The sequence below is a fragment of the Fundulus heteroclitus genome, chromosome 3 (assembly GCF_011125445.2).
Source record: "Fundulus heteroclitus isolate FHET01 chromosome 3, MU-UCD_Fhet_4.1, whole genome shotgun sequence".
Lineage (NCBI taxonomy): Eukaryota > Metazoa > Chordata > Actinopteri > Cyprinodontiformes > Fundulidae > Fundulus > Fundulus heteroclitus.
The window spans coordinates 19,632,955-19,648,094 of record NC_046363.1 but is presented as its reverse complement, the minus strand read 5'-3'; the positions used below and the strand labels follow the sequence as shown (position 1 = coordinate 19,648,094).

The 15,140-nt window shown below is 39.0% G+C and overlaps 1 protein-coding gene across 1 annotated transcript in view; it reads left to right on the top strand.

Annotated features, from left to right (window-relative positions):
* Positions 1-14,841, top strand: part of LOC105932440 (receptor-type tyrosine-protein phosphatase U) — a 127,573-nt gene extending 112,732 nt beyond the window's left edge. The window contains 5 exon segments of the mRNA XM_036132112.1: positions 1,151-1,276; positions 4,171-4,328; positions 9,809-9,833; positions 9,835-9,944; positions 10,033-14,841. Of these exon segments, the coding sequence (XP_035988005.1) occupies positions 1,151-1,276; positions 4,171-4,328; positions 9,809-9,833; positions 9,835-9,864 (339 nt within the window). The 3' untranslated portion in view covers positions 9,865-9,944; positions 10,033-14,841.
* The last annotated feature ends 299 nt before the right edge of the window (positions 14,842-15,140 follow it).

Genomic DNA, 15,140 nt, shown 5'->3' with positions numbered 1-15,140 from the left:
CGATTAGTAAACGCCCCCAAGCACCGCGGGGTTCCACTGACAGGTAATCTTTGGTGGGGATGCTGTTATTGAGTGAAGAAGACATAAATGTAACCACATTCAGTATCAGTGAGGTGTTTTAAAGTGAAATCTGAGGAACAGAGATGTAAGAAGCTTTGTAAAAGAAAATTGGAACTACTTCAACATATCAATAGATGTCTGTGTTGTGTTTGAACAGCTAGACTCTCAGCAAATAAAAGGAAGGTTGAATGGAGGAAAGCAAAGGTGCTCTGTTTTATACTTTTGAGCTGTCACTTTTTGTCTGTCTTGAAACATTTTGGATTTGGAAATCTTGCCATCCTTTTGAAATCTTGGCCTGTAAGGCCTACAGCACACAGGAAATACACATCGAGATTGCTGTTTGACTGATGCTAGCCCAACTAAAAATGCTAATCAGTGAAATAAGAATATAAAGACAGTTTAAAATGCCAGCTATGCAATAATTTTTATTTTTTTATTTGTGACACCCTGTTTTCCCAGCAACTGCTATTTCACTCATGGTATAGTAAAAGATTGAACATAGCAAGACAGCTATAATAAAATGTTTTCAGGGCTGTTCTAATATCTCCCCATGTTTTAGCTCTTAAAGAGAAATTCAAACTGGCTAAAGTTAGAATCAGTAGGTATAGCCATACAAAAAACAGAGATTGGAATTAGCCACACACACACTTTGCTGTGTATGCGTTCATGTGTATGTGTGAAAAAGAATATATTGCTACCTTCAGTTTCATAAGGAACCAAATTTGTCATAAGTTACAGACAATTCTGAATGTTTAAACGCAAGTATAACTCTTGTGTACTGATGGATCTATCAACATTTTGAGACAAAGAAAGTTTTGATTTTGCGGTACTGAGGTAGGATTAAATACCTCGTGCTGTGAATAGTGTGAAATCTCTATTGACTGTACATGTTTTTATTCAATTTTTCTGTTCTTAATCTTTTACTCTTTGTTTCCAATTATGTTCAAAATAAAGCATGTTTTTCATTTTAACAGCGTGTACAGAAGCTCGTATTATGTTCTCTCTGTCAATATTATTTTTCAAAGCTGTAGAGGTCACAGTTGGTCACTAATGAACTTATATCTCACCGTCACCCCTGTCCTCTACGCAGCCATGTGTGCAATACTGGCCCGAGCCCGGTTTACAGCAGTACGGACCCATGGAAGTGGAGTTTCTGTCCATGTCAGCGGACGAGGATGTCATTACCCGTCTGTTTCGGGTCAAGAACGTCACAAGGGTGAGTTATTATGATGCCAACAAAAAGCACTGCACAGGACATGGTGTTTCACACAACCTTATTGGAGGTACATTAGGGTGTTGTGCCCACGGGGACGCAACATTTCACCAAAAGTATTTAAGCTTACAGAGAAACTGTACTTGTAAAATAAAGGATGAAATCTGATGAAATATCTCACAGTCTGAATACTTCTTTGTCTATATCTGATTTATTATTACTACCTGCAATTCTAGGTATAATGTAGGCCAACATGGACAATTTTAGACAGTGGCAGTGGAATAAAAAGCTAGAGTGCTGTGCAAATATGTCAATCCGTCCTCAGGCAACTGAACATTTTCTGCTGAAGACCACTTTGAAAATATAGCTTCTTGAAAATGACAAGGAAGACATCTATACAGTAATGTATGCAGTCAATGCCTTGCAAGCCTAACGATACTCCTTCAGCCTTTTCATATTTTGTCACAATACAACCACAAACTTTAATATATTTTATACTTTGTAGCGCCACACTTCTTTGGCTTTTGTCTACAAGTTTTGCACATCCAGAGAAAATAGCTTAATCAGTTAGATTGGATGGACAGGTCATCAATATTCAAGTTTTATAGCAGATACTGAAGTGTAATTAAGTACAGACTTTGACTAGACCATTCCAACACATCGTAATGATCCCCAACCCCAGTCCTAAGACATTTGAGGCCTCTAACAGATTTTCTATGAGACTCTCTTCATTGTTCTCCCCATCAAGTCTGGCCAGCTTTCCTCTCTCTGGTAAAGACAATAATTGTCACACCATGACACCACCATGTTATACCATGCTGATGATGCGGTCAGGGTGATGACCGGTGTTAGTCTATCTCCATATATATGACCTAAAATGTTTCTCTGATTTTTTCCACTCGTTTGCTATGGCTGGTGAAAAACAGCAAACAGGGCCTCTAAAGGCAATTGGTTGCGGTGGATTTTATTTAGGAGCAACAGAGAAAAGTGGTCTGAATGCGAATACATGCCACATTCCGTGCTTTTAAGATTTTTCTTTTTCTTAAAACTCTGGTTTCATTCTCCTCTTAATGGACAGTTACACGATACAACACATATAATCCCCATCAGAGACATTGACATTTGTGGTTATAATATGACAAAATATCAAAGAGTTTGAGGGATACAAATTTTTTTTGCAAGGCCCTGTGCATACATCAGTTGAAATATCTTGAATATTTAGCACTTTGATTGATTGATATATATATGACATAAAAGGCCATTCCTTTCCCTTTTCAACTTCTAGATGTCAATATTTGTTGTGTACTGTACCTTTATTTTACATGTCAGTATATGTGTATTGTGTGTATGTATGTGTTTTTTTGCTTTTTGCTGAGAATTTCTTGAGACTCCAAAGCAGATTTTCCCTCAGATTGTTCAGAAATCTTCAAATCTTGTCTGATATTTTAACATGTGGAGAATTATATGGAGCTTCTAAGCCAAATAAATGCACTGACTTTAAAAGTAGAGCACAGTGCATGCTTCCCCCCCATCTAAAGCCACTTTTATTGCACACAATGTATTGAGCTTAGTATGTCTATGCAGACATGTTTTATGCACAGTTCTTGGCATAAGCGCATGCGTGCGTTATTCTCAGTATAACTGTCTCTGTAATTACACAGGGAATCTGTATGCACAGAGTTCCCCCCTGTGTCATTATAAGTTCTGCGACAACTTCCTTTGTTGATTGGCACCCTTACCTCTTCAGTCGGCTGCCCTTGTCATTCCCCTCTCTACTCGTGGCACCTTTTTTTTTCCACTCGGTGCACATCACAGTCAGGGAGAGGGCAGCTTAACACAGCACAGGCAGAATCAAATCAGACAGAAATAACACATACCTTGACCACTTTTAGCCAGGCTTTCTGTGCTGTAAAGGCTTATATGTCTTGTTTCAAACAGTCACATCCAAGACTCCAGAAGAAAAGGCAGGGGAAGTGCACCGTAAGCACATATCTGTGAGAGAAAAACAGTTCAGATGTAGACTGTGTAAATTCCCACCTCTGCTCAGGCAGAGACACTCGCATTCATCGTGAGTGTCTTTTGCAAGCCCAATTTGCATGAGTTACAGTTCCCCACTGGTCTTTAAGTGTTAGGTGAGAGTCTACAGGATAGGGTTATGAACACACAGGGACCTCTTCCTCACAGAACACGGGCCCCACTTATGCCTGCTAACACGTACATCTGACAGTCAGGCTGAGTGAGCACAACCGAGAGTGCCTGCAGGCAGTTTGGAGACAGCTCACAACTCTCTGATTAACACACAATTCACTTCAAGGATTTTCCATGTCTGGGTTAGATCTAGGAAGAATATTTGTATTTTCCATGTTGTCTAAAACCTTTGTCTGTTCATCCATCCATCCATTATGGTGAGCTGTTCAGACGTTCATGCTTCTATCAGTGCCTCCATCTATCCTTTCTTTCCTCCTATGGATTCATCCAGTCGTCCATCTGTTGCTCTGTCCGTCCATCTATCCCTTCAAAAATTCTTTTGTCCGTTTATCTGACCATTCGTATGTCTACCCTTCCATTCGTTTATCTTCTTGTATGCATGTACGTTCATCCATTTATTGATCTGTCCTCACATCCATGCTTCTGTTGTTCTATCCATCCAGTCATATTTCCATCCGTCTGTCAATGCATCCATTCGTCCATCATTCTTCCCTCCCTTCTTCCTTCCTTTCCCTTTTATAGCTTTATATTTAAAGCCTCGCCGTTATGGCAATATCTGTCATACATTTTTTACTTAGAGTTGTTGTTTTTTTTTGGCTTAAATGAGTTATTACAATTCAGAAAACAGCGAGAGTTACAATGCTGGTTCATGTGATATCTGACATGTGTTTCGTCTTATCTGTCTGAAGCTTCAAGAGGGCCAGCTGGTGGTGTGTCAGTTCCAGTTCCTGCGCTGGTCGGCATATCGCGACGTTCCTGACTCCAAGAAGGCTTTCCTCAACCTGCTGGCTCAAGTGCACAAGTGGCAAAGGGAGTGTGGAGAAGGGCGCACTGTTGTGCACTGCCTGTGAGTTATCATTTCAGAAAATCTATAATGCATTGTAAATCAAAGAGCAGAGAGCCAAGGAAGAAAAAAAAAAAACCACGCTGTCCCTTTCTGAAAGGGTCTAACATGGCAAATGACTTCTTGTGAAGACTGACATTTAAAAGCAGAGGCTTCTTCGCAGAGGGGCGCATCACAAAATAACACAGTACATCATAAGCAAATCTGTTTGATGAGAGACAGAGGCTGTGTCAAGCCCGCTCTGTCATTTGGTGCAACGAGAAGCAATGTGATTCATCATGGCAGCGTTTTATAATGTGGAAAATCACATTTTGGTGTAATGCGCCGTGCTGTTGTACTGCGCGGCGCGGCATGCTCCGTCTACGAGCCTCCGCCACACCAAGCCCCCGATGGCTACACCCCACTGATGAATATGAATGGGCCGTCTAGCTCATTGCCGACCCATCACACGTTTTTGCGCCCGCCACCGCCTCCCTCTCCCCCTCCTCCGAAAGCACATCACTCAGTGCTGTCACACGGCGTTACACACGACAACCAGGAGGGAGATTATTCAGATCAAATCAATTATGCCTTAATACAGAATGCGATGGCTCTCACTACACTAAATCCAGCACTGCCAAAGCACTGACGACGATTGATTACCTTAATATTGCTTGTATACGCTGCGGAGTCGCCCACACCCACATTCGCTGCGTCTGTCCCAGGAGAGAGGAAGTGGATTGTCCTCCAGTACTTTATAGATATTGCCTTTCATTTCTGATGACCAGGACAGTATTTCACCAGACACGCCACTCGGTGCTGTTGTTTCTCAATTTATGGCTGCTTGTAGTGTTTCTCATACTGCTATTTTTTTATGCTTTTATAAAGAAGACGTATTTCTAGTTTATGCAAGATTTACTGTATCAAGTGCATGTTTTTGTTTTATGAAGTGTTATAAGCACAAAAGCAGCCAAATTAGATTAGGCAGATAAGGCTTCCAGAAACTCCATCATTGTCCGATTTAAACATTTAAAAGCCTTGTTTACTGTGGGGGGAGAAATCTATCTGAACTAGTGTTCTTTACAGTAAGGCTGTACATGTAGTACCTATAGACAAATAAAGCTAATAAAGACGCGGTAAAATGGGGATTTTGTGTCGCATCACCCTGGTGGTAAGGAGCTACTGCACCTATTAACGGTATCCATATCCCTTGAACCTTTTCACATTAAAACCACAAAGTTTAGTATTGACATTTTAGGCGCTGGAAGAACGTTAACGGCACATCAATGTGAAGTGGAACAAAAATTCTACAGGATTTTCCCTTTTTCACTATTAAAACAAATGAAACAGAGTGATGCATGTTTGTTTTCATCCCCCTTACTCTGATGCTCCAAATGAAACCCACTGGAACCCAAATGCCTTTATATATAACATACTTTGTAGAGTCCACCTGCGTGTTATTTCATATCAGCATGAAAACAGCTATTCTGTCACGGCTTCAAAGGTTTGTTAGAGAGAGGAAAAAAAGGTGTGTAACATGTGGAAGACGATCTTCTGGTCAGATGAGAGCACTGCTGAACATTTTTGTCCTACATACAAAATGCTTTGAGGGACAGAAAATGTATGATGCTCATCACCCTGAACACAACAACCCCCAAGGTGAGACTTGCTGGTGGCAGCATTATGCTGTAGGGTTGCTTTTCTTCAGCAGGAAAGACGAGTTAGTCAGAGTTAAGGGGATGATTGATGGAGCTGAATGCGGAGCAACTCTGGGAGAAAATCTTTAAGAGGCTACAAAAGCCTTGTGTTTGTGGAGTAAATTTACTTTCAACAACCCAAAATATACTTTTAGAACATGTAAGTCTTTTGAAACCCCAGAGGACTGCATTTCAGGGTGTTTTAAGGTTCTACAGTGTTATGCTAATGTAAAAAAAAACATTTGCTTTAAGCAGACGCTCCTCTAAACACAGTAGGATACTCGCCCCTCAGCACTGAAAGTTGACTCCTGGCTTGGGTCAAATATATTAATGCATTCGCTTAGCCCATTCATAGTCTAGACCTAAATCCAACTGAGAGTTTTTTGGCAAGAATTGCAAATTAATATTCACAGATGGTCACCATCTAGTCTGAGTTTGAGGGCAAAATTTCAGCATATTGACGTATCCATTTTGCGGAGACATACCCAGAAGTCTTGCAGCTCTAGTGGTGATTCTACAAAGTATTGGCAGAAAGGGGATGAATACAAATGCCCTCGCCACCTCTTAGATGTGTTAAGAACCATACATTAATTTCTTTCCACTTCACAGTGAAACACTACATTCGTTTTCTGGTGGGCTATCACATAAAATTCCAACAGAGTGGTTTTGCGAGGCACTGGCAATGTTACCGGTGTTACAACTTGCCCTCTGTCATAACGAATGCGATCTTAAAGACTCAGTGTTGCAGTATGCAGATTAAGAAGTGTATTGATCAGTCCAGTTGTTTATTCTCCCAGGAAAATTCAAACCCTCAGAAATCAAATGCCAATCCATCTGAAAGCTATCAAGGCATTTCACTCCGCACCTCAAATGCCACCTTAATATTGAAACTGGAGGAAGCCGCAGAGGACAAACCCTTCAGGGATCATCAAAGCAGAGCTCAGCTAAATTTTATGGTAATCCAGGTATTGTTTGCCGATACGCTGGAGTCTGAAACAGTAGGCTGAACTACATCTGAGCAGTGAGAATTATACGTACTATGAGAATGTTATTCGTTTACCAGAAAGATACGTGCGGCGGATCCCAGAAGGGTCAGAGAGCTTATTATTGTTGGAAGCTTTTTTTGCATCATGTTTTGCTGTCCCTCACATTTTTATAACCAGTGTTGTATAAAGTACTGAAATCTCAGAGTCAAGTAAAAGTATAAGTACCTCTCTAAAATATGACTTTGGTAAAAGTCCAAGTCACTGACTGAAATGTTACTTGAGTAAAAGTCTTAAAGTATCTGAAATGTCTTGTACTTAAGTATGAAAATTACTGTAAAAATAGATGTACTCGAGTAATGTAATAAAAAGTATAAGTAAAAAGTAAAACAAAGCAAATGCAGTTTGAATGACATTTTTTGGATTTTGGTAAAATTAGAAAGTCAAATTCACTTAAAACAATATAAACAACCAAGTGCAGGAGAAATTTAGACCAAGTAAAAAAAACTGAAAATACAACCTTTTTGTAAGCTTTCAGTTTTCCTTCTTCAAGTAAGGTCAGTGCTATGCAATTTAAAATTGTACACAACCAAGTGCAGGCAAAGGGGTTGAATACTAAGACCATGGTTTAGTTACTCTTTTTGTAACGAGTAACTAAGCCAAACATTGAAAATGTATTGGAGTAAAAGTATGCAATTAAGTTCAGAAATATAGTGAAGTAAAAGTAAAAGTTACCAAAAAATGTTATACTCGAGAAAAATATAAAGTACTCCAAAATATACTTAAGTACAGTAGTGAAGTATTTTTACTTCGTTACTATACAACACTGTTTATAACCTTGCAGGTACCCTTTGCATTCCCTTTGTTCCAAACGGGATTGAAACAGTCCTGCATGCCGTGTGTGTTTAAAGGAGCCTGCTTGCAGCCGCAGCTTTCGCCCTGTGTGTGCCCGGACACAACTCTGAACCTCTGCATGTAGAACCAGAACTCAGAGTCGATTCATCCACGTCTCGCTACAAAAGCAGCGCAGACTAATTTAGACTGTAGCTGTGATTATGACTGTGTCGGTGGGATGACACGGCCTGTCACTGTGATTGTGTCTGCAGCCATGGTTGTGCTTTGGTTGTCATGATTATGACTGCCAAACGCTGGTATATAATGGGTCAAACAGGCAGCAGATGCATGTGTGGAGGAAACTGGGGCAGTTCAGCTTTATGTTCAACCCCTGTGGGAATGTTGCACATTTTTTCAACCACAATTATGCACTCTTTTGTGCTATCAGTTACACTACTGCTGAACCTATTGAGCTTAGATCCAGAAAGAATGCAGTTGAAATGTGAACGCTTGCCATAAACCACAGGAAAAGAGAAGCGCAGCCAACGTTTCTAGCGGCGAGTGGTAAATGTGTCCTGGGGATTGCTAAATTGGCTTCTTCATGTGGTCCAGCACAAACTGAATGGTAAAATAAACGCAACAGAATCTAAGGTATTATACAAACTATTGTGTCGGAGAACAAAACAGAAACCGGTGTCAACATAATCCGAATCTGAGATTTGACTACTCTGTTTTATGGCATGACTATGATTAGGGATGTTATGAAAATTGTGACTAATGTGTACAAATCTATCCCGATTATCAACATTTACAGGGTTTTGATAAAATATGTCAATACACAAGAAGTAATAAACTCCTACAGAGGATGCCTTCTATAATACACAACAAGTGTCCTCCACTTAGATAAAAGGGATCCTAAAGCAAACTCAGAGTCAATGGCAAGATTTTTGGTTCAAGGGATGGCAAGAGCACAAGACAACAACTGAAGTAGAGGTATATAGAGATGAAGCAGATGAGGAGCTTAGGGACAAGGGGAACTGGATCTGAAGACGGAGAACACAAGATTAAAATAATCACTAAACGTTTTAAACATGTTTTACTAACTTAGAGGCCAGGAGGAACAGTTTGACTGAATCAAACTCTCAGTTGATGGGAGGACATAGAGACTGGATATTTATGGAAGGTGGTGATTGGAAAAAGCTTCACCTTGGCCCAGCTTCTCAGACGCTGCTGCCTGGCCAGTTGGCCAGCAGTTTATTGCATTTTTTTTTTTTATTTAATCAGATATTGAACCTGTTTTAATGGCCAAACTTCAAACCAGAGCTGAAGCTTCTCTTCCAAAGCTGCATTAATGTAAGTGCATTAACAACATTTTCAAGTTGGTCAATAATTAAAAAGGAGAAATTTATCAGCATTGAGATGTTTTCTGAAGTTCAGAGCATATCACAGTTTCCTTAAGACTTTTATTGAGAATGTTTGCAGGAAGTTCATTCTCACCGCATCCATCTCTGATTCTCACCTCATCCTGACGCTTTTAAGCAAGCCGATGCTCATTGAACCGCCTTAGGCAAAAATTCTTGTATTGATATTTTTGCTGCCCCGTAGAGTTTAACTAGCCCTTTTGGCCATTTTAAAGGAAGAAGAAATCAAGAAATCTGATAAACTGGTAACAACTTAAACAGACGAACTAGAAGATTCTGTGGCTAAAAGTTAACTTACTTAGTATTAGCTGATAGGCAGCTAGTTGCTGTGAGAAGAGAAGTCCAAAATACTGCTACCTTAGATACAAAACGATCTTGGTGGTTGAAATATTATATCTCTACTTTCACTACCTTCTGCTTTTGACACTAACATTTTCTTTTATCAACAATAAAAAAAAAACTGTTGTTTATATGGTTGTCAAATGGCAATTTTGTTTTCAAATAGTAACACTAACCACAGGAAATCTTTCCAGGGTAATCATTAAAATCAGTTTCATCCTTGCTCGCAGCAACGGTGGTGGTCGTAGTGGGACCTTCTGTGCCTGCAACATCCTCCTGGAGATGATCCAGTACCAGAACATGGTGGACGTCTTTTATGCCGTCAAAACTCTACGCAACTGCAAACCCAACATGGTGGAGTCCCTGGTAAGAAAATCTGCACATTTGTTTTCTCTAAAAAGAAAAGCGGGGGATAAAATGTGGAGGTTTCACCTTTGGCCGTGTTTTTCTTCAGGACCAGTATCGATTCTGCTATGACCTTGTCTTGGAGTACCTGGACTGCTTTGAAGACAGATAGCAGCTAAATGTTTACGGCAGCGGGTTCTCCCTGCGCTGGAGATGTGCTTCGGGGCCAACCAGTGACCTCCCCTCTTCTTTAAAGTGTGGACCTCTGGACTGGGCTTTGAACTAACAGGGCAGGAAAGATGGAGAGAAAAAAAAACAAAAAACCAAGGTTTAAACATTTAACCTTTAATGTAAAGTCGTTATCTCCTCCTTGTTGGTGATGTTTATCTCTTTTGAAATTTTTTTTGTTTCACCTGGTCCACTTTGCCTCTTGAACTGAACCTCTTGTGCTAAAAACAACATCCAGACCGTACTTTAAGGAAGGCTCGTCGTGGCTGTGCTTCATCTTTTCATTCAAACAGGAAGGAGACTGGATGGTTATTCCAAAGCTGCAGCTGAGTTACCCAAACTTGGGTGATTTTTTTTATTTTATTTTTTTTTCTGAATCACTCTCTGCAACAACAATCCATTGTGATTGTGGCATGACTTATGTACAATACCATAAACTGCCTTATTGTAAAATGGTAAAAAAAAAAAAAAAATTATATTTGTTCAAATTTACACATAAATTAAAAAAAACTAAAAGTCATCACACTGCTGGAGAAAACCACACCCAGAACCAGAACTGAGAGGTCGCCTTCAGCACTCGGCAGTATTGCGGCTGTAACTGTTTAGTATTGCAGTGTGATGTGTTTCGCCCATTACGTCTGTGCTGGATTACCACGTGTGCTATAGCTGGGCATTTCCAGGCAGCACAGCTGGAGTTTTGGTGCCACGACGAGAGATCCATGTCTCATTACTCTCACAGTGCCAATCCCGCTGACTGACTGACTTGAATCCTTTTGCTTTGTTCTTCTGCTTCATCCTGATGTATGTCAACAAACATACAGCACGAACTGCATCATCTAAGTGATTGTTTGTATTTTATATACCCCCATGCGAAAGAAGAAAGATCAGCGGGAAACTTTGCTGAGCTGCCATGGTGCTCGTGTGAAAACTGATGTTCATCTAATACTGTGGTGATGTGTCATGCCAGTGCAGCGATAACGGGTTTTCACCATTTTTGTTGTCTGAAGCATTAGGTTATTCTGTAAACTAACAAAGCGAGCTAAATCAGTTTCAATTTGAACATTTCAGGTGTGGGAATCTTCGACATGAAATTAGTTGTTAGTGGTGTAAAGTAAATATGTACTGTATAATAAAGAGGTGCATTAAAATTGTGCAGAGGGGGGGAAAAAAACACATCAAGCATCAGGATGTGTCACTGGGCTTACTTTACTGGTGGATTCATATCCCCTATCTGGTGAGAATATGCTACAATATGGAGGAGGAATAAATAACATCTGACCTCAGAAGATGCTGTATGATTACCACATGCCAGATAAAAAAACATTTTCCAGCTGCAGGTCAGTAGCGCTGACTACTGGATCTGTGTGTGCCTGTGTCAGGTTGGAATATGGGAGGCACATAACGAGCTAAGCCAACCAGTCTGCAACCATTCTGAATTAGAGAGAAAACATTTTCTTATCTATTCTAGGCATGGGCTGGTTTCCTGTTTAATTTATTGCACCGTATTTTTTAGAAAATAAAAAGGTTCATACACAGTCTTAACATGTCAGAAAATATACGTAGTTTTCTTTAAACAATTTCCAGGTCTAAATAGGTATGGGAAGCACTTTGGGTATCCAGACAATTTTCTTTATCCTGTTTTCTGAAGAACAAAAATCAGATAATGCTTCATGCGAGCTATAGATTTCACATCATGTTATGTTATGCTTTGTTTTTGATTTGCCTGGTCATGACTTGATTTTATTAATTTACCCACTGGTATTTTGAGTTTTGACTTGACCTGTGGTTTCTTAACTGGGTCTGGTTAAAATGCCAAATGACTAGAAAAAACTTTGATGGTTGGATTTTCAAGAAGCAAATGTTCAGTAGTTGTAAAGAGTTTATATTTGCGGTAGGGTATTCCAGTCCTTACTTACAAGCCCAAGAGGCACAGATTTGGATATAGAATACATTTATTTTAGTCCAAAAGTGACAAAAAAGCTGTGAAATGGCCCTATTTCACATTTCAAAATATTTGAAGCAGTTCCAGCACTGTTTTGTGTCATAATTTGTGAAAACTAAGTCCTTATTGTTACGCAAGTTGTTAAAAGGATAACATTGTGAATTCAAAAATCTCTAGTATCATAAAAAACTCAGGAAAAATATCTAAGAATTTATGTCTGAAACATTAAAATAAAAATATGTAGAGACCCTGTAAAACATATTTATTAAAACCACCAAATTGTTGCATCATACTGTTTCTGAGATGCCAAAGATTATCTTGGAATATAATCTGTTTTGTTGCTGAGGGTTGTCAGTCAAGTGTGTTTCATAGCAGATTGAGACCAATACTTTAAAACTATTTATTTTTTCTTTACCTAATGAGACAAAGCCCTAAGTTCTTTAGAAATTGTTCCGCAAGTGAAAACAACCATTCTGGGCTGCAAGTAGAGTGCATTACGTCAGCTTTTAGAGTAACGGCATGTTGAAACAAACTTTTACAACACGCCAGGAGACCAACACATTCAGTGATAAAACCAACTTAAATACAGACTCTCCTAACCCTACCAGAAAATATAGCATGGCTGATTAATTATCCAGCAACTTGTCAGATTCAGTTACTTTGAATATAGCAGACCACAAAAAATGGTATGTTTAACAAATGTTTAATTTGTTATCTGAATCACTAACTAATATGTTTGTTTACATCCGCATGTAGTCAAACAAAGGGTGGAACGACCTTGTCTCATGATCCTTGTCTTAACAATATTTTGAACTACTGAATCCCAATATTTCATTAACTGTATTTTAAAGAAACTGACTTATATTTTAGTTTTTAGATTTTCTTGTTGAGACAGGGGGTCTCATCTTCAGGAGTAACCTGTTTTAATTACAAATACAAGACAGCAACATGTTAGAAAAGATGCTATTCAATACCATTTGTACAAATAGTTAAGTGAACAATTGTGTAGAACATTACAATCCTGGTTTGACTAGTCCTTATATTGCTTTTCCTGGTTGTCTCGAGCTGTAGATTTCCTAAAGCCATAGCAAAAAAGAATATGTTTCTCTGCATTTGAAAAAAAATAGAATAGATGGTTCATAACAGTAAAAGTTGCTTTAAAGAATCTGTTCAGTGTAGAAATGAGCACTCCAGGTTTAATCTTTGTTTTGTAGAGATAATGTTGCAAGATCTTTTTGCATCTCTAACGTAAAACTTTGCTTATGAGTTGTCCCGCGCAGGGTGGGTTTTCGTACGTGACTAACAAAAAACTAGTATGGAAAGGCAAAGAGATAAAAGGCCTGCACTGCTGTCCAGCTCGCGTGTTTATTGACTTTAAAGTTCTAAATAACAGTGACTGAATTATTAAGATTTCAACCGTAATTTTTAAAATTCAACATGTTAGACTGATTTTTAAAACGAGCAACTTTCAAGACACTCATCTGTCTACTCTGTGATGTCTATGCAAAATAAACCTTAGATACATTTCCTCAAAATAAATCTAATTAAAATATGGCTATATATGTTCTAGTGGAGTTTTATTGATCCATATAGCAATATGTCATATTTTAGCTAACAAAGGTTACTTTATATATATATATATAGTTAGATATATAGATATAGGTATAAATACAAGCAACTAGAACATGCTATACATTTGTACCTAATCCCAAACTACAATGGTATATTTGTTCAGGCATTGTCAGTTTTAAACCAACCCATGCCTAATATACGTATGCCTTCCTTTCTAGAATCACTATGTATCCAGTACTTTGTATTATCACCACATGAAACATGTTCTGCTAAACCATCTCTCCTGAGGCCCCGGTATGAAGAGGCCTGCTGAAGAGGGCGGTGAAGGCCCGGCTTCAGGACCTGCCTTGACAAACATGGGGGAAGTCAGATGCCCGCTGAAGCTGAAAAACGGCAGCTACAGGCAATATCTGCTAATAGTTTGCAGCTCACAGTCTGCTTCATTTTGGAGTGACACGCTGTGTGAGGGATAGTTCACACACACACACACACACACACACACACACATACACACAATTAAAGCAGCTTGGGTTTTGATGAAAAGCTAAAGAGCAGCAGTCAGTGATCTGGCTCCAGGACAGCTGGAGGAAGTGCCTGGCCACTTTTTTCCTTGAGCGAGGAAGGAATGTGTACATACAGATGTATATTGTTCTGTGAATACTATGTGAATAATATGTTATATGTCTGCTCTGAGTAAAGACGTTCAGTAAGTAACCACTGCATAACCATAAAGCTGAATGTGCTGTAAATGACCTTTTTTTGTGATTTTTTTTTTTCTTTTTTTTGTTGTTGCTAGGCTTCAGAGTTTGAGTGTTGATCCCCTACCCTCATCAAAGCACATGTGAATTATTCTGCTTTTCATTTCATTTGATTGATTTCAGCCTATACTGCTCTGCACATGATTTGTTTTAACCACTTTGTCTGTATATTGTACTTAAACCATTCCAAAGCTCTCTGGTTATGGCTGCGACCGCCAGCGCAGCCTCACTGACTCCCCATGCTTATATCTGTACGAAGCATACATGACCACTGTGTTTTTGACCATTGTAATTGTGGAGAACAGGGGTTTATTTAAGGGTAGAGATAGAGGGGAGGGGCAGATGTATATCACAGTCAGAAAGGAGTTCCCTGTGAAGGATAGTAATCAACAATAAAAGAACAAAGGGAGGAAAAAGATGCTCGGTTGTCATTTGATTTTGTTTAAAATGTAAACACAGCTTAAAAAAAACATCTTATTAGGGGTTTTACAACTGGTTTGTCAGCAGAAGAGGAGAGCTGACAGTTGGAAACAAACCTCATACTTAGCTTTAGTTTTTTGTTTTATTTAAGATGTTCCTCTTACCTTCTATATCACAATGTCAAATGTATTTAGATACAAACTCAGTCTTTCCTTTACTGCTACAACAAAAAATGCTTGAGATCATCAAATACATTTTAATAGTATACAAACATAACAAGAAAAATAAATACAAAGA